The 22,448-nt window shown below is 39.4% G+C and overlaps 1 protein-coding gene across 1 annotated transcript; it reads right to left on the bottom strand.

Annotated features, from left to right (window-relative positions):
* Positions 1 to 4,526: 4,526 nt before the first annotated feature.
* On the bottom strand, positions 4,527 to 21,226 carry LOC129777341 (probable aconitate hydratase, mitochondrial). The gene is made up of 6 exons (XM_055783566.1): positions 20,996 to 21,226; positions 11,148 to 12,607; positions 10,911 to 11,082; positions 5,651 to 5,862; positions 5,298 to 5,589; positions 4,527 to 5,239 (listed from the first exon to the last, which is right to left on the bottom strand). The coding sequence occupies exons 1-6, from the start codon at positions 21,026 to 21,028 to the stop codon at positions 5,048 to 5,050; spliced, it is 2,361 nt and encodes a 786-aa protein (XP_055639541.1). The 5' UTR covers positions 21,029 to 21,226; the 3' UTR covers positions 4,527 to 5,047.
* Positions 21,227 to 22,448: the final 1,222 nt, after the last annotated feature.

Here is a 22,448-nt window from a genome sequence, read left to right as displayed (position 1 = left end):
TAATTATATATTTATCCAAAAAAAATGCATAAGAAACAAAATATTCAGTCCACTCAAAAATTCGATCGACTAGGAATGTTTCGAACGACTTGATTATTGGACTGTTTTTTTTCAGCGGAATTGGAAGGCCAAGTTTAAACTAATCACGACAAACAAATAATCTTTTATTCGAACGATGTTCACACATTGAATTTTTAAACACGAATGAAAAAATGGCATCTACCACCATTGCACCATTTTGCTTCCTCTTCACACAGGGCTGCCACCCGTTCAACCAACATGACCAACATGACAACACGAAGAGCCAAGGTGTATCGAGAAAAAGGTGGCACAGTAATTTCAATCACAACATTGATAAAGTTCCATTCCATTAGAGGCGAATGAACTGCAAAAAAAACTTAAAAACAAAGAATCAATCAATCCATTCCATATTCATATATATTCCATATTCCGTTCAAGTTGTTTTTGTATTTCGTTCGATCTGTTTCTCGTCGAACATGAAATCGGCAAAACGTTCGAAATAGGGAATGCGAAGTTATAACTTGAACGAAACAACGGTTTCGAACGGAATGCATATCCGACGGAATGCAGAATATGGGTGATTATCAAATGGTCCCAATTCTGACAAATGAAGCCGTTACATTCATCAAAAATTGCGGTCCCACTTCGAAATGATCTAATCTTTTAGAGTTATCCTGAAATCTATCCCTTGAAATAAAAACGATAAATTTCCATTCAATGGGCTCAACATGTTGATTGTATCACATTTACCCGAAAGACATTCACCCGAATTCCACATACCCGAATGTAACAAATACCCGAACTGATACTCACCCGAATGCGACATTTACCCGAATGCGAATGCGACACTTACCCGAAAGAAGGATATGTTCGAATAACACGCAAATATTATTATTAGGAAATATTTGTATATGTATTTCCGATCAGTGTTCATTTCCATTCAAAAAGTATGATCGTGGGTAGCACTCTATTTGAGAAATAGTGGCGTTGAATAAAATCATTTTCAAAATAATGAAAGATAAAAGAAATAATTATGAGAAATGAAAGAATGCAGTTTTATAACGTACTAGCTGACCCGGAAAACTTCGTCCTGGCGAAAATTTATTTTTCGTTATCACATCCACGTTTTCTTACTAAGCGCTGTTCATGGGTCCGATCGCAGAATTGAGCTTGAGCTTGGATAGACTGTACAATTCGTAGTTGCTCTCCGTGATTGACCTGTACCAACCAAATTGCACAAAGAACACACAGAATGACGCTTGGGATTAGCAAATCATTCTCGTTGTGCAATTTTCGGTGATTCAAGCTTTAAATGGTCAATAACGACGCCGGCCACGTCCTTACAGTCACCAGGGGAAGGGAAGGAATGTTAGTATGATATTCGCCGCCCGAAGGCCAGAAGGGTCGCCTTTATAGCGTGGTTCCCTAGCGAATATCATAAAAGGGATAGTTGTTAGTAGGGAGAGGCAAGAATCAGGATTCACTGTGGTAAGTGATGTGATTGTGTAACGCGAACTATCGAGGATTTTATCTTTACGTAACCTGAGAAGGAAAACCTGTAAAATAAATTGGACGTGTTATATATTCTATTTTCATCGCACATTCTTTAATCTAAATCCAATCGCGACGGCGAAGAGTTATATTTTGAAAACCTGAGAAGGTCACCGAGAGAACTCTTTTGAAATCAATCGATTCACTGATATATATCGTTTTTCATCGCGTGTAGGTTTTATAGAAGTCCAATCGTAACGGGGGATTTTTTACAGGAAACCCGATAAGATAACCGAAAAAACTTCTGTAAAACCAATAAAACCGAAATTATACATCGTATTTCATAGCGTGTATTCTTAACAAACTATATTTGGGAGGTTTTAGAATAAAATAATATCTATATATGCCATTTATAACTTTCTGCCTCTGGAATGTGGTTTCATATAAGTATATAAGCGATAATATAATAACTGATGTATGCAATATGGGCATCAACATGAGACTAAGACTAATTAACTCAAACATGATCAGAATGAGCACTCCTACTTCAGAACATAATAGAAATCAAACTTTTACTGCATAATTGAAGATATGTGAAACTGAAGTTTAACAAAGTTTGATTCTAACAGGATGGAAACAAACATGAACAAGTATCAAGTTACAAGTTTAGTATCAAGGACGCAGTACTAATCCCGAATATTTTTTTAAATTAATAGTCTAATTAAAAAAAATGAGTGGGTTATATCTATGATATAACCGCAAGGTTCACGTGGAACTACCTTAGCTTAGCAATCATTCGTTTGTATTGATTAAATTCTTGATTGAATGAAACAGTTTCCAAATTCAATTGAGTTCAATATATTTGCTCTGTGAGTGAAAAAAATGAACAAATGCCGTGTAAAGTCAATTCATTTATTGTGATTGATTGTTCTTCGTTACAAGTAAATTTAATGACGGACCTTTTACGTTTGGTATGATGACTAGAACAAAATATATGTACGGAAGAATTATCAAACGTTTGATGAACCAGCCTAAGACTGAAAATCTTTCCAATAAAGACAAAAAAAAATTATCAAACGATTATTTTATTTTACATTTCCCTCTGAAGTTTACATCCCAAAAGTGTACATACTTCTCGAATCTCGAATTTGCTTGAAACTGGGAAGTTCATTCGCTTCTAGTGGCTGCACGATTTTCCCAGGTTCATAAGTTTAGAAGATCATGTTAAGACAGACATATTCCACTCTGCACAAAGGCAAGCGAGGACAAAAGTACTCGCAGTTTGCATTTATTTGCAGAGCCGATTTCCCCAGAAACCGTAAATCGGGCCAATCAAAACGATGCAGTTAGGGCGTTTAGATAACGCCTAATATTATACAGTTATTCAATTGTTTATCTAATGAAAAACAACATTTTGTTAGTTGCGATAGATGCGTAGAAATATTCCCTATCAAGTGATGCAAACATCTCTCCTATCCAGTACGAAATGTTCGAGCTATAAGCATTCGAAATATTTCATTTTTTCCTGCATGTTCTGTGTTTAGGTTTTCATTTTACCCTCCATATATTCCGGTTAGACGTAGTCCCACGTCAAAAAAACACTCAGAATCAACACCGCATCCCAAACACTGAACGAGAACCTGTAAATTAATTATGAATCCACAACCAATGCTTGTGATCTAAATCCGATAACTCATAATTGACATATAAAGACATATAAAGCTAGAAAAAAAATTTGACGTCATCCTGAGAATAGAGAAAACTATCCCACTGGCACAACTCAGGGAAACAGAAAGAGCAAACAAAAATACAATGTCTCTCAGCATAACTACAAAACTACCAAAAAAATGACAACCCTGTGATAGAAGATCCTTCCAAACTGAGAGCAGAGAGTATAAGGAGAGAGAAATGATACTTAGCTGCGTTCTCCGTTCTGTCGCTCGCGAAACGAATGACATTCAATCGTCAGCCTAATGATTTTGATTATTTGATCGACACTTCTACATATTTTCACTTGTCGTTTCCTCTCGCCAATAACAGGGCAGAGAGATATCTCATAACTAATACCATCCACGAAACTAGCAAAGGATGCACAATATGGCTTTTTTTCAGCACTTGACCATTTTCTTTTAACTGCTATTTCAATTGATAGTTGTGTATAACCACGAAGAAATCCCTACGTTTCTTGTTAGAGCATAAACATACACGATAGACACAACAGGAACATTTTGACTAGAATGCTTCTGGAAACGTGTGCTTCCAGCTTCTCCACACTGCAATTCGTAATGAAATAAATGTATTTTCACACATTATACGCATATGTAGCTGTTGAATTTCAATTAAAAATGACGACGCTGCTGAAACGAAAACATGTATGCCCGAATTGAATCACATCAAACGACCGTTAATGAAAATATACGCGGAGCAACAAAAGAACACGTCCGCTCTCGATGACTACTCAACAGAGACTTCATTTTGCTTGATTAGTTACTGGGTTATGCAGAAATTTGTATTTTATGGTATGGCAGCCCCCGACTTAGAGAGAAGGAAAGGGGTATCTAACCACCGTAGAAATATTTCGTGGCCCCTAATGGCAAATTTGGCTCGATTTGCTTGATTAGTGATTAGTGATGATCTCTTGGCCTTAAAGAGCAATACGGAAAGGAAAGAAGACGGAATGTCAATTGTGCTTACACTAATTTCTAAAATTGACACAGCGAAGTCTTCAACATCTTTTTTGGATTTCCTCATTACAATTTCTTATTTTACTCCGTAACAGGAGATTCGACAAAACTAATCTGCTTTGTCGGAATTTTAAAAACTTAGGTAAAAAAGTAGAAACTTAGGCAACTGATTTCAAAATTATTTTTATGAATACTGAGTGAAGCAGTACTAAGAAAATAAGAATAGAAAAAAAAGTTGACATCACACGCTCTGTGGGCTTTCAAAGTAATGTTCGCTTCATTCTATTCACAGGATTAGGATATTGCAGTGAGTAAATATAGTCAAATATATATATATTTCAAATAATATTTTAAATTCTGATTTATTGTCATAGACGAAACACTCTACCACAAACATCCAGAGAAAAGAAGTACAAAACTGTTGTTGAAATCAAAACTGTTCACAATCGAGATATAATTTAAATTCACAATGAATAGGTTTATATATTAATGCCATCTAAATTGGGGCTCTGAACTTCATCTGAACTAATTATTTTTTTGCGTGCAATGGTATCATCTATGTACAAATAAAATTATTTTAACACTATCGACTATAAGGTTGACTGCTGGTTTAAGTTGGGAGGGCACAATTCTGTAGATACTACCGTCTTTCTGATCCAAACCTAAATGTGTTGTTCCGCATTCGCTGCTTACACTGGAAGCACTGAACGCTATGGAGCTCACTCCCTCTTATCAGCCTCTTTGCGCATCTCAGAGAAAACACATCGATTTCTTAATCCCACAATTCGACGCACCGATAAGATGGTTTTTCTCAGCTTCCATTAAATACGTAAATCGCGCTAAACTATGATTTAGTTCGAAGCCAACTGCTTCATACGATTCAATGCACTGCCGGCCTTGAACCAAGCTATCTGTTGCTCGTTGAAGGAGTGATTCAGCTTGATCTTTTCCACCTTGCCGTCGGTTTTGATTTCACAGTCGACCTGTTTGCCGGGTGCCAAATTGTTCAAACCGAGGAGGGAGATTTTCGAATGCGGCTGGACCTGAAATTGGAACAATATCGTTTGAAAATTGTTGAAAACCAATTGAGTGCTGCGTTACTTTGTCGTAATCAGCGGAGTTGGCGAAGGTAAGCGGCAACATTCCTTGCTTTTTCAAATTCGTTTCGTGAATACGAGCGAACGACTTGGTGATGATGGCACGACCACCAAGATGCCGTGGCTCCAAAGCGGCGTGTTCGCGGGACGAACCCTCGCCGTAGTTTTCATCGCCGACGGCCACCCAGCGGATTCCCTTCGCTTTGTACACTCGGGCAACATCCGGAACGCCTGCCCACTCGCCGGTGACCTGGTTTTTGATTTTGTTCATTTCGTTGTTTTCGATGTTTGTGGCACTGGGAATGGAATGGAGGTTTAGCACGGATATACCAATTCAACTTTCAGTAAAATTCTCACCCAATGAACATGTTGTTGGAGATGTTATCCAAATGACCACGATACTTGAGCCATGGACCGGCCGCAGAGATGTGATCGGTGGTGCACTTGCCCTTAACCTTGATCAAAACAGTCATGTCGAGCAAATCCTTGCCATCCCAGGTTTCGAACGGTTCCAACAGCTGCAGACGCTGGCTGCTGGGACTAACGTCGATGTTCACGGAAGAGCCATCCTGAAAAAAATAATAATTAAAGGGATTCATATATGTGTAACATTTTCGTACAAATTATCAAATTATCAATTTTTGAATGTAAATAGGAAGATTATTCTCTAATCGTCTTGGCAACCTCACCTGTGACGAAAAATTGGGCCTGATCACGAACGTAACTTCCCAGTTAAAACGAAAAAAGGTGCATATAACCTTGCATACAAATCATTTCGTTTTCACCGTAAAGTGACGTTCATGATCAAGCCCATTATCTCCATCACCGAAAGAATGTTGAAAATTTCATTCAAATCGAAGAAGGTAGAATTAAGTCGTCAACATTTTGTAGTGAATTACTCGACTTCAGGAATACTAATTGCCTATGCCAGTCGAAACAAAGTCCAATGTCGATATGTACGACGCATAGAGATTTCACATAAGCTATACTGCAGTTCTACGCATAGTCGCTCCATGTTACTTTTTGACAATTTTCACTTTAGTTCATAAAACGATGTTCTCAGGCCTAATCTTCTGGAAAAACCCAAAAAAGTTATTGTTTTTTCCCAGCTTTTAAAAAAACAATACTAGGCATAACAGTCTCGCCATATATTTTTTATAGATTCATAATAAATAAGTCGGTTCAAGTAGAATTGAATGAATTCAATGCCACACTTTCAGCAGGGCTTATGCACTCATTTCTGGTTTGGAAGAACGAACTAATTCTCAAAAAAATAAAAAAAAAAGTTTAACAAAACACGTCTACATCTTGTTAGTGAATGCTCCCGGTTGGCAAGGCCGCCCAACATGTTGTCGGTGGATTTCCATCGGGAATCATTGCATGCAATGGAACATCAATTGGCTGTACAACAATCCCTGAAAGAGAGTTGGACCCGTCCATAATCGCACCCCAAGAGATAAACCGAGTTTCACCAACAAACATCCAGAAAATTATCGGGGGTTAATTGCACTAGCACACCAAGCGAGGCTCACTCCATTGTTTTGGGTGTCCAGAAACATTCCCCTTTAGCGAAAACAAATGTCTACTGACCTGCCAATAATAGTAGTCCGAATCGAGTCCCCGATTCCGGTGAACATCATTTATCGTGTGGCACAATCAGAGCTGACTTAACAGCCATTCAAACATCCTCCGACTTCTTGCTATTTAGAGACAATCCAACCACCATTACCACTCTCAACAAAACATCATGGAGGCATGAGCTTCCATCCCAACAAAGAAAAACGTGCTCCGGGAAAAAAGCGCTGCATTGGTGGTCCAAGGACGTCAAAAAGGGAGGTCAAGAAGCAGAGAAAGTTTCTACGTGCCACCAAACGACTACCAATCGGAGACCCAATGAATGAAGCCATGAAGACAAAATGCGCTGAATGGGAAGAGAAGGCCACACAACCTCATTTTTCAAATGGATGGTACAACCTTCAGCGATCCGGCAGATACTTCGAACACACTCGGGGAATATTTGACCGAGATTGTTGATACACGTCTTCGGAAGGCCGTGAAGATATTATAAATATTCTGCTCACTCCGGCCAACCTCAGCTACCGTGTTGAACAGTGTTTGCCGATTGATCCTTCCACTGAATTCGTTCAAATATGATCTTATAGTAATCATTTCCTCCAGTGGCATTATTTCGCTTTTACTTGCTACAAATCACGACACAAAAGAGAACGAGACAACTCCGCTTCGGTTCGCACTTCATGACATACGAGTCAACTAATCAAAACCGTCATGTACGGATTCGACGCAGAATTTTTGCATCATGAAACAGCAGGATCATACGGACTACGCAAAGCGAATGATTCATATTCAACTAATGTAGCAGATCCTGATCCACAAGTCTCAGAGGGAGCAAACTATATGATTATTTAGCTAGATAGAGGCTCGAAGGAGGGTAGTCAGATTATATTTTTCATTTTTAACGCTGCTATCCCTTTAAATATATATTAGGCTGTCAAAAAAGTCCTGCGGTATTTTTTTTGAATTTTCATTTGTTCATAAGTCATCTGTTTTAAGTCAAATATGCGCCGTTTTGTTCGATGACTTGTTCCCAACGAGATGCCAACTTCATAATACCCTTGTTATAGAAGCTCGCTTCTTTATTGGCAAAAAACTCGGATAGCCAATTTTCACAGGCCTCTTTTGTGGCTAACTTCTGACTACCTAGCTCGTTCGCCATGGACAAAAACAGGTGGTAGTCACTTGGTGCAAGGTCCGGACTATACGGCGGATGCAAAAGAACCTCCCATCCGAGCTCCCGGAGCTTCTGGCGCGTCACCAAAGAAGTGTGTGGCCTGGCGTTGTCCTGATGGCAGACAATGCGGCCTCTGTTTATCAAAGATGGCCTCTTCTTCATGAGTGCTACCTTCAAGCGGTCCAGTTGTTGGCAGTACAGGTCCGAATTGAGCGTTTGGCCATAGGGAAGCAGCTCATAATAGATTATTCCTTGACAAACCCACCAAACACACAGCAGAACCTTCCTGGCCGTTAATGAGGGCTTGGCCACCGTCTGAGCCGCTTCAGCGGGCTTCGACCACGACCGTTTGCGCGTTGTCGTAAGTGACCCACTTTTCATCGCCAGTCACCATCCGCTTCAGAAACGGGTCGATTTTGTTGCGATTCAGCAGCGATTCACATGCGTCGATACGGTCAAAGCTGTTTTTTTGCGTCAACGTGTGTGGCACCCATACATCGATCTTCTTTGTGAATCCAAGCTTCTTCAAATGGTTAATAACGGTTTGATGACTTATCCCCAACTCTTGGCCGATGCTACGGCTGCTACTATGCCGGTCTTTCTCGGCTAATTCAGCGATTTCGTCGCAATTTTCGACGACGGGCCTTCCGGAGCGTGGCGCATCTTCGACAACCTCTACACCAGAACGAAAACGTTGAAACCATCGTTGTGCGGTGGAAATGGAAACTGTATCGGGTCCATAAACTGCACAAATTTTATTGGCAGCTCGAGATGCATTTTTGCCTTTGTCATAGTAGTACTGTAAAATATGTCGGATTTTCTCTTTATTTTGCTCCATATTTGCGACACTATAACTCACGAACGACTTAACCAAACAAAACACTGTCAAGGACTATATTATAGCGCGCAAAAATACCTTTCCAACAAGCTATAGTATGACTCAATACAATGAATACAACTAGAACTACGCGCTAACAACGACACCTCGCGGAAATACCGCAGGACTTTTTTGACAGCCTAATATATAAATGGATTTCTGTCTGTCTGTCTGTCTGTCTGTCTGTCTGTCTGTCTGTCTGTCTGTCTGTCTGTCTGTCTGTCTGTCTGTCTGTCTGATTCTTATGGACTCGGAAACTACTGAACCGATCAACACGAAAATTGTTATGCCCCTCTCCTCTCTAAGGGTGGGCTATCATACAAATGAAATACAAATTTCTTCATAATTCGAAAACTAATCAAGCGAATGGAGCCAACTTTGGCATGTGAAGGTTTTACGGGGCACGAAACGTTTCGATGGTGAATACACTCATCCCCTCTCTCAAAGGGGGGCTGCCATACAAACGAAACACGAACTTCTGCATAACTCGAGAACTAATCAAGCACAATTTGGGATGTGAGGGTTTTTGGGTATGAGAAATGTTTCTATGATGGTATGACACCCCTCCAAACATGACAATTGGAAATTTTTGGAAAACTCTAAAGGAAAAAGGGAAAAATTCGGAAAATTAAATTCCTATATGTTCAACAATTACATAGTGACAAGTGCTGTTAGTCCATTTGATGTTTGCGCTAGCGAAATTAATCTTTGTTCGAAACTGGAAATGGATTTTAATGTGATGAAACGCACTCCTATATCTTCTTCTATCTATACCAAACAAAGGATCGCCGGATGTCAAAAAACAAATTTTGGGCGGGACGAAGTTTGCCGGGTCAGCTAGTAATCAATAATTTTGTTGTTCCATTATTCGGGGGAAATATGATCATCGTCAATAAACGACGTAGCTGCTCCAATGTCGTGCTACACAAATTACACCCAGCCGCTAGCTATCGGATAAGGCCCACCTTGATCGACAAGACTAATTATGTCGAAAAATGATGTACTTCAATAAGCAAAAACCATTGACTTGTAATATGTATCAAGTCAAAAAGGTGGAACTGCGGCTTAACACAGAGCCGATTCAGTGTCGCCATTTTGTGTTCTTTGAAGCATTGTTTTTGGGAGCGTTAGAAATCTAATTTTGTTAAGAATTACTGAAACGCTACTTGGATATTCAGTAAGTTAAGTGTTCCAGTGTCACTCTAGACAGCAAGCAACCAACAGTACACGTAAGTTCTAAGAGTGAAGTTGGAAATCTGCTCAAATTGGCTTTTTTTTTGCTTCGCGGAACATTCGCACCCCGACTAAGTGACGAACCAGCCTAAAAGTGTTGAAAGTCACAGAAAAAAACATTCTCACCCCTAACACTGGCCCTTATCATTGCTAACAAATGTTTGTACCGAAGAGCTTCATTCTTGAATTTATATAAGTTTTGTTTTCCGCCGGTTATGAATTCGTAGTCCTACGTCAACAATGCGATCATGTGAACCAGTGATCTGATTTTCATTCTATTACACACAGTCAATGCATTCAGAGCAATAAATGTTTAAGTGTAGTTTTTCCATTCTGTGTGTTTTATTCACATCATTTCCGTAATCCGTCTAAAATATGTATATTTTTGTGAGAAAAAAATATCAACTGCAAAAAAACTAAGTATTTCTAGGTGGAAAAAGCAATGATTAACTCCAAGAATACTGTTAATCACAGCCCAAATATTTGAAGCTCCTTTTTTGAGATCAATCTCTCAAGGGAACATATATATTGTCGTTAGAAATAAATGATCTTTGGATTATGATATATTTTTGTTTGTTCAATAATTAGGCTCATCACTTTTCGAACGATGCGCGAATAAAAAAACACGTTTCCGTCACAATACTGTGTGCTGAAAACTCTCGTCAAAAGTGAGAGCTTGATAAGATAATGCTATATTTTAAGCCATGATCATTTTACGTCACATGATCTCTCTTTCCCCTCACTATAATCACACTTACCGATGGTGGGGCTTCGTATGTGTCCATGCCCGGATCGAATCCCTTCTGGGGCAACTCATCACCGAAGGGCGACTCCAGCTTGAATTTCTTGCCATCAGATCCAGTGAGCTCATCCGTGAGCGGGTTAAAATCAAGTCGTCCAGCGATGGAAAGAGCGGTCACCAGTTCAGGGCTGTTCGCACAATTCGAATATTATTAGATAGAATGACATCACTTAAATATCATATCGAAACCTACCTTGTGACGAAGCAATGCGTTGCTGGATTGGCGTCGTTACGGCCGGTAAAGTTACGGTTGTACGAAGTGACAATAGTGTTCTTTTCGCCCTTTTTCACATCCTTGCGGTCCCACTGACCGATGCATGGACCACATGCGTTGGCCAGCACGGTCCCTCCGAACTCCTTGAATACCTTAGCGATTCCGTCACGCTCAATAGTGGCACGAATCTGCTCCGACCCAGGGGTGACATTGAACGGAATCTTAGATTTCAAACCATGCTTCATGGCGTTCTTGGCGATCGATGCACAACGGCCCATGTCTTCATAGGAAGAATTCGTGCAGGAACCAATCAGACCGACACGAATATCTATCGGGTATCCATTCTTCTTCGAGTTTGCACCAAGTTTGCTGATCGGATGACCAAGATCAGGTGTAAATGGACCGTTCACATGTGGCTCCAGAGTATCAAGATTGATTTCGATCAGCTGATCATACTTTGCCCCGGGATCAGCAGACAGCACGGACTTTTCGTATTTCTTCGCCTCGCTAGCAATGGCTGCCCGATCGGTAGCTCCAAGGTAATCAACCATACGCTTGTTGAACGGGAAGAGCGAAGTGGTGGCACCAATTTCGGCACCCATGTTACAAATAGTAGCCATACCGGTACACGAAATCGATTCGACACCCTTGCCGTGGTATTCAATGATGGCTCCAGTACCACCCTTAACGGTCAGAATATCGGCAACCTTCAGAATGACATCCTTCGGAGATGTCCATCCACTGATCTTTCCGGTAAGGTGGACACCGATCACATTTGGGCACTTCAGTTCCCAGGGAATGTTGGCCATCACATCAACAGCGTCAGCACCACCAACACCGATGCAAAGGCCACCCAAACCACCACCGTTCGGAGTGTGTGAATCGGTACCAATCATCAGCAGTCCTGGGAAAGCATAGTTCTCCAGAATAATTTGATGGATAATACCCGAGCCTGGCTTCCAGAAACCAACGCCATACTTTGCACCGGCAGTCGACAAAAAGTTGTACACCTCTGCGTTCAAGTCCTTGGCACGGGCCAAATCCTTCTCACCGCCAACCTGCGCCTCAATCAAGTGATCACAGTGGATGGTGGATGGGACGGCCACTTTCTTCAGCCCGGACGAGATGAACTGCAGCATAGCCATCTGGGCGGTGGCATCTTGCATGGCAACGCGATCGGGTCGCAGACGCAGGTACGAAACGCCGCGCTGAATGTCCTGATTGGCGGGATCATCCAGATGTCCATAGAGAACCTTCTCGCTGAGCGTCAACGGACGGCCCAAACGCTTCTTGACCACCTCAACGTTCTTCTGGAGCTTTTCGTACGGCAGGTACACATTCTGGTCGAAGCGGGACAGCGCGACCTTGGCGGCAGCTGCACAAGAGGCGTGGAACTGACGCTGCTGCGCATCAACGGCGTACAGAGCGGCGCGCTTAGCCTGCAAAAGAGAGAAAAACAAATCACGTTGATAACAATACAAATACGAGAGGGGTTGATAGGCGTAAGACAAAACATAAACAGTGCAAAACACCCTCACCGAGCCATGTAAATAGAAAAGCTTTCACGTGATTGAGGCGCAACAGCGGTGCATTGCAATGCAAAGTTGCGCAGCTACTTACCGTATGACCTTCAAGAGCTAGTGCAAGGAGATCTCGAAAATGTGAAGGCAATCGACGAATTGATTTTATTTAGTGTGCGACTAAATATATCAGCACTATTTTAATCACTTTGTCGAACAACAAATCGTGAAAAAATGTGGAATGTTCCTAGCTGGGCCTAAACTTAATTCCTTACGAGAGATCAGGGTTTTGAAATTATGTCCAGAGACGTGCTTGTCATGCATAATCTTCGCAAAAACCTGATAATTCGTAAAGAATGATTCAGCATGATAGGATTCCTTCGGTTCATTTCAAGTGACGCAAATGAAACAAATGAAACACAAATTTCTGCATTACTCGAAAATTAATCAAGCAAATGGAGCCAAATTTGGCATGTGGAGGTTTTAGGGTACAATAAATGTTTTTAAGGTGGTTAGATACTCCTCCCACCTCTCTTAGGGGGGGCTGCCACAGGCGTCCCAAAAGTACTGCATTTTCATTACAGTCGGTATGAAATAAAATCGAGACTCACTGTGTGCGCGCTACATTCGCATACAAGCGACAGAGCACGAATGAATAAAATAAACCTGTGCTATAGCAGTCGGTGCTTCGTCGAATTTGTCTGATTTGTCGGGCCCGATCGTAGTGAGCCAAACGTACTGTTAATTTTCCATTTTTTCGTGTCTGCTACTCCATTAATTCTGTCGCTGTAACAGTTGCTCACGATGCGATGAATATCATCGGTTTACCCGAGTTACTGTCAAATTTGACTGTCGCAAGAAAAATGTCATGACCAAGAAATCGCGATCGTAAGACAAGCCTTTATTTTATGCGTTTGTGCTTTTTCACCAGTACGCTCTGGGATGTGGTTGTGAGCACAAGTTACGTATATACAGAGACAGCCGATTCAATTTTAGATCGGCTGTATCGAGAATGATGTACTGTTGGGATGGCCGAATCAAGATAGGTACACAAATGAGCAGCAATTCATAGGAGAAACAAGCACGGATTCCTTAATGATTCTAGGCGAGAGTTTCTTTGTTAATATGTATATTGATGACATCGGGAAATACTCATTGATGGGAATGTTTAGGTTTATTCTCCAAGTAGGAAGCCAACTTTAAACGTTCGAAAACCGATGGATTTCAAACAGGCTCAGTACAATTTTTTTTAGAGGCGAACCAGCCCAGGAGGCTGAACGTCTCTTCAATAAAGAATTAAAAAAAGGACATATTTTTTATTATGTATGGTCCTCATGACCTAGTGGCTTGCGTGGCGCTTGCCACGGGGGCTTCGAGTTCGATTTCCGTTCGGGTTAGAAACTCCATCCGAACGATCCACTCCATCGTTGCTCCTACCCGCTCCACTACCCCCAGCTTCACTCTCATCTGGCCATGCATTTGCACCCGCGAAACTTTCATCTACGCTAATTCCACCCACAACACTTCCTCTCGCATTTCTTTCAACAGATTCTCCCCTGTTGCTCACACTCCTCACTACTCACAATTCGGAATATGCTGCAGAATTCACCAGAAACTGAAAATTATCTTCCGTTTCAAAGCCTACAACCTATAGTTTGCGAATGAGAAAATGAATAAAATACTGGTGAATAAAGAACACACTTTTGTAAGCGAACGACGTTGCATAATATATACAAAGACACCCGACATCATCAGCACGAGGGAAAAAAATCATTCACGACAGTAGCAATGCATTTACGATTGCATTCCGAATCTACAAACAACATGACTAGTTAGCAACCAGGCCTGTCGCAGACGAATGAACAAAAAACTCACATATGGAAATGCAGCCGTGTACAGCACACGACAGTAAATATAAATGTCGCACGACATTTTCACTGTGTGATTGTCGTTAATAGATTGATCTAACGACTGTTACGGGCCAATGATGGTGACAGTCGTCAGAATACAGTCGTGGTGCGGTACATTTGGTACCCCTGGGCTGCCATACAAATGAAACACAAATTTCTGCAATACTCGAGAATTAATCAAGCAAAGGAAACCAAATTAGACATATGGAGTTTGAGGGTGCAACAAATGTTTCTATGGTGGCTAGACTCTAACCGTCCCCCCCCCCCCCCACACTCTCTAAGGGAAGGCTGTCATTCAAATGAAACTCAAATTTCTGCATAACTCGAGAATTAATCAAGCAAATGCCGCATTTCGTGTTTGGCGACGTTCTTCATATCCGTCCAAGCGCAAACTCCTTCGATCGGTTACGTGTCGCACTAAACTGCTGTGTGAGATATGTTTACGAACTGAGCCGCTATGATTACGTGAGTCACTTGCAACAGAACCTTATTGGATGTCCTCTACAAAACTTTTATGCTAATCGATCTTGCGTATTCTTGCGGAATCTGCTGAACACACGATCTCCTGGGATACTATACCAGAGGCTTCTTCAAACTCGTGGACGCCGCCTGCAGAATCTAGTGATTCCAACCAACAACACAGCATGTTACGCAAATGCATTGTTCGTTAGGGGTGTGGTCAATTGGAACTCTTTACCACCCGTTGTGAAACGATTCTCGTCAGAAGCAATTTTCAAGAGTGGCTGTATCAGTTTTTGGAACCGTGTAAATTAATTTAATTATTTTTAAAATCAATCAACGAATAGGTTAGGCAATAATGTACTCAAACCATTCATAAATCGGAAGTAGTAATTTTTAAAAGACTTGTATCTTACGCTACTGGACAATAAACAAACAAACAAACAAAACAAACAAAAAAAATGAAATCGAACTTGGCAGCTTTTAGGGTGCAATAAATGTTTTACGGTTGTTTGACCCTCCAACCCCCTCTCTAATGGGCAGTTGCCATACACATGAAAGACAAATTTCTGCAAAACTCGAGAACTAATCAAGATAATGGAAACAAATTAGGCATGTGCAGGTGTTAGGGTACAATAAATGTTTCTATGGTGGTTAAACACTTCACCCCCCTCTCTAAGGAGGGGCTGTCATACAAATGAAACACAAATTACAGGGGGCACACAAACACATACTTCTGCATAACTCGAGAACTAATCAGGCACATTTTGAGATGTGAGGGTTTTTGGGTATGAGAAATGTTTCTATGATGGTATGACACACCTACCTCCTCTGGAATGGAGAGGGGTTCCCATAAAAGATATTACATATATTTCAACCAAAAATAACCCAACCAAACATAACAATTGAAAATTTTCGAAAAACTCTGAAGGAAAACGGGAAGATGCGGAAAATTAAATATGTTTTACAATTACATAGTGGCGAGTGCTGTTAGTCCATTTGATGTTTGCGCTAGCGAAATTGATCTTTGTTCAAAACTGGAAATGAATTTTAGTGTGATGAAACGCACTCCTATATCTTCTTATATCTATACCAATAAAAAAGTATCGCCGAATGTGTTGATAAGAGCAGAACTCGAGGAAGGAATAGTCCGATTTAGGGCTGTCTTTATTCTGTCATATTTTCTGTATAAAACATTTATTCCATGTAACGGAGAAACATGTTATTTGCAAATGGTTGAAAAATCGTGAAGAAGAATTGTGTCTGAAAATTATCTGATATTATAATGATGAGTTTTGTTAGAAATACTAGTAATTTTATAGTTAAAGGTAAATTCAATGAGGTCGATTAGAAGATCAATTAATGAACAGTTCTGCGGTTGGACCCATGAACCTGCTTATAGTAAGAAAACGTGAATGTTTGAAGTTATTGATAACAAAAAACAAATTTTGGGCTGGACGAAGTTTACCGGGTCAGCTAGTGGTAGATAAATATTTGCCCTACAACTCTTCCATACATCGCAACTCGTGCGCATTTAAGCCCAAAAAATTTCAATAACAGAAGCATTTTCAAGATTTTTTCTCGAAAATTTTATTTTTTTTTGTGGTGTACGGTTATAGAAAAAAAAATCAATAACAGGTAGAAATGAATTGATGATGACCCTTGGATGCTAAAATACAGGTTTTAGCTTGTTTTTGTAGTCAAATACAATATGTTTCAATTCAGAGAGCAACGACAGCTCTCAAACAATAGCCATCTGCCAAAAATCTCTTGATCGGTCGGTCTGATATCGAATAGTTGTTGTAGATTTAGGTACCTATTAAGAGCCACTGTAAGTCACTGTAGATATGATAATAAATGGATTGTATAGATACCTGAAGGCAGTCCTCCATGTTTCACAAAAAACACTGCGTCCGGGATAAACATGTCCACGCTGCTGTTCGCAGTTTTGTGGACCTATGTTTAAAAATGTGACACGTTTGTAGTCGTAGTAGGTTTGATCATACGATGTTTAATCCTAATGTTTCACATGATGTTCGAACATGGTGTAAAGTTTCTCTTGCATTTTCACCCAAGCACCGGCAGTGCGTAGAGTAGATGAAACGAATCGGACACCACACCACTACCACCCCTCAACACGTGGTGTGTTGTTATGTTGACATGGAAAAAATGCTTTCCTTTTATGACAATGGGTGCTTCGTCTAAAAGTTTGGGCAAGTAAAATAAACCTCTTTATCTATTCTGAACAAAATACAACATCGAACAGGATCGATTGATATCAGAGCTCTACACAATTGATATCATTATTTAGTGCACGCATCAATTTATATATTAAATTCATGTAACATTCTAAAAGTACTAAAATTGAATAGAGCGTGGCGGAGATGTTTAGTTACCCAATAATTAATATAAAGCACCAGAATTATTCAGCAGTGACATGTTAGGCGTGACGCTAACCACTTGACCACGGGAGCAATAATTTTGACTAGATTTTTGAATGTTTACAAATGGCTAATACTGCTTGTTCGCGACTAGTGATCCCCTATTTTTGAAATCAATCGTTCATCAGCTAATCGAATACTTTTCAGCAGGTTGTTTTTCGATACGATTAATCGCCCCAAATAATCGATTTATCGTCACACTGAGAGGAATAATTAGTTAGACTAATATTTCTCATTTGCTAGAATAAAAAAAGTGTTCATTCCGCCTGATAATCAACGCGAAGCTCAATTTGCGTTTACGGCATTGAGCTTTCTTGACGAGTTCAAGGGAGCGTCAAAGATAATGATTGAAGTTCAGGATAAAACTGCAGAGGCCGCACGTTTTTTGACGCAGAAATACGTCTTTCATTTCTGTACCGGGGTGTAAATTCAAAGTGTCGAAAACGAGAGAGTGACGCGGGACTGCAAGGTTTTGAACGTTAATACCTCTTTACCGGCTGAATGGAGTGGTATGGTAATCACTCCATCCGAAAGATAAAATGTCAACGAGTTATGTGATTGTCACTTATTGGTCCAAAAAATCGTTTCAATAGCTTCAAAATTGCTTTAAAAGCAAACTATTGAAATCATAACTAGCTCATTGATGATGATTGGTGATCACAATGTGTTTCCGAACATGTACGCAAAATCTAGGCACCTGGAGAAACGATCATAGCGAATACATGCAAGCTGTGATTCCTTTTGCTCGCTTGCATTAGTGCTTGGGAAACTGCTTTCGCATGGAACAATCACGAAAAAATGTTTGCGTGTGAATGCGTCCGAGCGAAGGAATAGTAATAGTAATAGTAAAAGTAATACTAATAGTAATAGTAATGGTAATGGTAATGGTAATGGTAATGGTAATAGTAATAGTAATAGAAATAGTAATAGTAATAGTTATAGCAATATTAATTATAATAGTAATGTTAATTTTAAGTACCACTAAATTATTAGTAATAACAATCTACGCCAGTAACACTGGCTGAGTGTATCCTATGGCTTACCTTCCCTACTAACACATTTCCTAAATTCCCGAGATATTTATGAGAGATCGTAGAGATCTCTGCATCTCTCTTAAGTAAATATCGGACTAACATTCCATCCCTTTCCTTAGCAGTTGCAAGGACGTGGCCAGGACAATTCTTAACTGTCGAAGAAAGCATACCTTCATCTAAGAGATATTACTAATCATCAGCAACGGATGGAGGCTAGCTATTAACTTTACAGTTCTGAATTCGTACCACCTACGAGATTGTGCAACTAGCTCAATGCTAATGCTAATGCTAATGAGTGCGTCCGAGCGAAGGAATATTCGCACCCATTTACGCATTCGACTTGGTGTTCCCGTGATGCAATCCAATAGCACATGTTTCTGTTCTGCTTACGCATGGAACAGTCATGAAAAATTGCCACATCACGATAAAAACGAAATGAATTTTATGCAAGGTTATATACTTTATTTCGTTATCACCGTGAAATGGCGCCCTCAGTTTCTATTCAGCGCATGGATGATCATGAAAAATCTTATTGTCACGAAAACATAAATGAATCATGTATTAAACATATTCAGCTTTTTCAAGGCCACTCAAATTCCTTTGGTTCATTTCGGGACCACCAACAAGTTCGAAAGAGTTGAATTTTATCTCAATAACAATTTCATACCTATACTCATCCACCCACACACTAACAAGAAAAACTTTTAACGATCTTTCAAAATATTAATTCATTCATTCATTAATTCAATTGATTCAGATGCAATTTCAAATAAATGAATACCGAGCCAATGGTAGTCCTACGTCTACCTTGCGCTTATATCACAGATATAACCCACTTCTTGTTTTTTCTCTGGGTTTGAATGGATTAATCGACGTAAATTATTCGTTCGCTTCGATTATTGGTTGCGCAGTATTCGTTCAATTAATAATCGATTTCTGTAGGAAGTATTCGATTAATCGAACGATTATCGGGGATCACTATTAATGCTATCTCCCACAACTAGAGACGTCGGTTAATCGTTCGATTAATTCAAATAAACGATTATCTACAATTATAATCGAGTAATTTGGTATCGAATAATGAAACATCAAAATATGAATACATCTAATAGCACAGTAATCGCGATTAATAAAAAAAGGAACCATTTTCAAGGTTAATACATTTTTAGGTCAAGAGTTAGGCTACGGTTTTTTTTCATCCAACAGCGACCATCTAACATCGACAACCCGATAGACAACGTGATACAAAAAAAATCATAAAATGGTAAATTTATCAATATACTGAAATATTATTTCATTCAAAAACCATGATTCTACGCCCTGTTTATTTTACAATTATTTTTAATGTTTCTTTTGGAATTATAATATCGTAATTTTTTTTATTATGAAATGTCTGTTCATTATTATTACAACAAAAAAATATTCGCTCGATTAATCGAATACTGAAAGACAATTGTTCGAATGAATCGAATATTTAAAAATGATCCGACGATTAATCGATAATCGAATAAATTAAATATTTAAACATCTCTGCCCACAACCTCCACTTGTACGGACGAATTGTGGTATTTATGTTTATAAATTTTCAGAGAAACTTGAATGAACTTTTCACAATTTTTTTTAAATAAAAATAAAAAAATGAAAAACAAAAGATATACGCTTACGCATATATGCACTGCCATGAAGCCAATAAAAGATTTAAGAACATTTTTCATTCATTTTCAATTTTAATGTCAGAGAAAGAATAGTATTAATTTGATTTTTGAAAAAAAAAACACTGCGAGGAGATAGAAAAAAGTGTCTATAAATTGATCAAACTATAAGATATCTTTTCAAAATAACAACCTTCAGGCTTTATCGCAATGTGACACGTGGTGTTGATAAAACAGAAATAATGCAACAACACCCACTTGCGTTTGGTGTGTTAAAGTGGACAACAAGCAACGTAATTTCAAGTTATACGCAGCTTCATAAAATACTTTTTACAGCCTATAGAATTCACATGATCTGACCATAGGGAATCGAACATGCGACTCCCCCAGACTTATCGGGGAATTAACAAGGTTCAAGAGTGCAAAACACATCTCAAGCACAAACACTCTCGAACCTTCACTGACAACATTGGCGGTGACCACGACTCTCGAAGCGCACACCGAAGGCAACCAACACAAGCAACCGTTCATTTTGCCGACACGAGAAGGAAATGCGAATATATATATTCAGGCGGAAAATGTTACCTAACCAGTACCCAGAACATTCAGGTTATTTTGGATTTTCCAATTGTAGGTTGTGCATATACAGTTCACTTATGCACAACCTACAATTGGAAAATCCAAAATAACCAAAGTATCAATCACACCGTCCAGCTGTTATCAGTCACAATATCACGTTGCGGTCAGTAAATCGAACGAATACGATGCCCTACTTTAGCCGGAAAAGAACAAAACGCCGAATTCGCATTACCTGGACATTCAGCAGTCTCCCGTAGTGCACCATTGCTGAGGGAAGGTCTGGTTCGGAAACGGGCTCAAATATTCACTAACTTTCCACGGAACCGCTGCGAACGTATCTTCAGCCTTCTTAGCTGGAAGATTTTTAGCTTCGACGTAATATATTTTTCCTAGCAGCCGCGCCAGTGAAAAACTTACTTAACACTCCGCGATTCGATCGAGGAATGAGAGAGCCTCTCTGTGTGTAGATCTAGTCTGCGATGGAACATTAGCATTTCGTGCGTCGAATGTCAAATGCTGCTATAGCAGGAAAGCTTTCAGTCGATTTGACAAAACTTCCATAACTTGAGGGTAAAGCTTTTGAAAAAATATTTTCCGAATCTTCAAAACGACATATTTATCAAAGCAGCGATAATCACAGATAAGAAATGCATAGCATTTTGCGCTTTTTGAAAGTAAATCCAACCTTTAATTTCATTCTGGTACAATTATTGCGCCAAATTAGATTTTGTTAAATCAGTCAAATTGAATTACAATCGATGACATTGAAGCCAAAAATCGGTTTAATCAAGTCATTTTAGAAAGGTGATGTCAAATCAGCTTTTTATGTCGACAATACCCAGGAAAATAATTATCAATTATAAGTAAATAATATTGATAATACTAGCTGACAGGGCAAACGTTGTTCTGCCATAAAAAAAATGAGTGGATTATATCTATGATATAACCGCAAGGTTCACGTGGAACTACCTTAGCTTAGCAATCATTCGTTTGTATTGATTAAATTCTTGATTGAATGAAACAGTTTCCAAATTCAATTGAGTTCAATATATTTGCTCTGTGAGTGAAAAAAATGAACAAATGCCGTGTAAAGTCAATTCATTTATTGTGATTGATTGTTCTTCGTTACAAGTAAATTTAATGACGGACCTTTGATGACGTTTGGTATGATGACTAGAACAAAATATATGTACGGAAGAATTATCAAACGTTTGATGAACCAGCCTAAGGCTGAAAATCTTTCCAATAAAGACAAAAAAAAATTATCAAACGATTATTTTATTTTACATTTCCCTCTGAAGTTTACATCCCAAAAGTGTACATACTTCTCGAATCTCGAATTTGCTTGAAACTGGGAAGTTCATTCGCTTCTAGTGGCTGCACGATTTGCCCAGGTTCCTAAGTTTAGAAGATCATGTTAGGACAGACATATTCCACTCTGCACAAAGGCAAGCGAGGACAAAAGTACTCGCAGTTTGCATTTATTTGCAGAGCCGATTTCCCCAGAAACCTCGGTTTTGAAGTCTGTGTTAGGGAAACACATTTCAATCGGAACAAAAATACCCCCGATTTGTATGAATTCGCAATGCCGATTTCCCCACGCTTCATGGATTTGAAGTCTGTGTTAGGGAAACACATTCCAGTCGGAACAAAAATACCCCGACTTTCATGAATTTGAAATACCG

This window comes from Toxorhynchites rutilus, chromosome 3 (genome assembly GCF_029784135.1).
Source record: "Toxorhynchites rutilus septentrionalis strain SRP chromosome 3, ASM2978413v1, whole genome shotgun sequence".
In the NCBI taxonomy this organism is placed as follows: Eukaryota; Metazoa; Arthropoda; class Insecta; order Diptera; family Culicidae; genus Toxorhynchites; species Toxorhynchites rutilus.
Note: the sequence above shows the minus strand (reverse complement) of the source record. Positions and strands in the feature narration are given on the sequence as shown.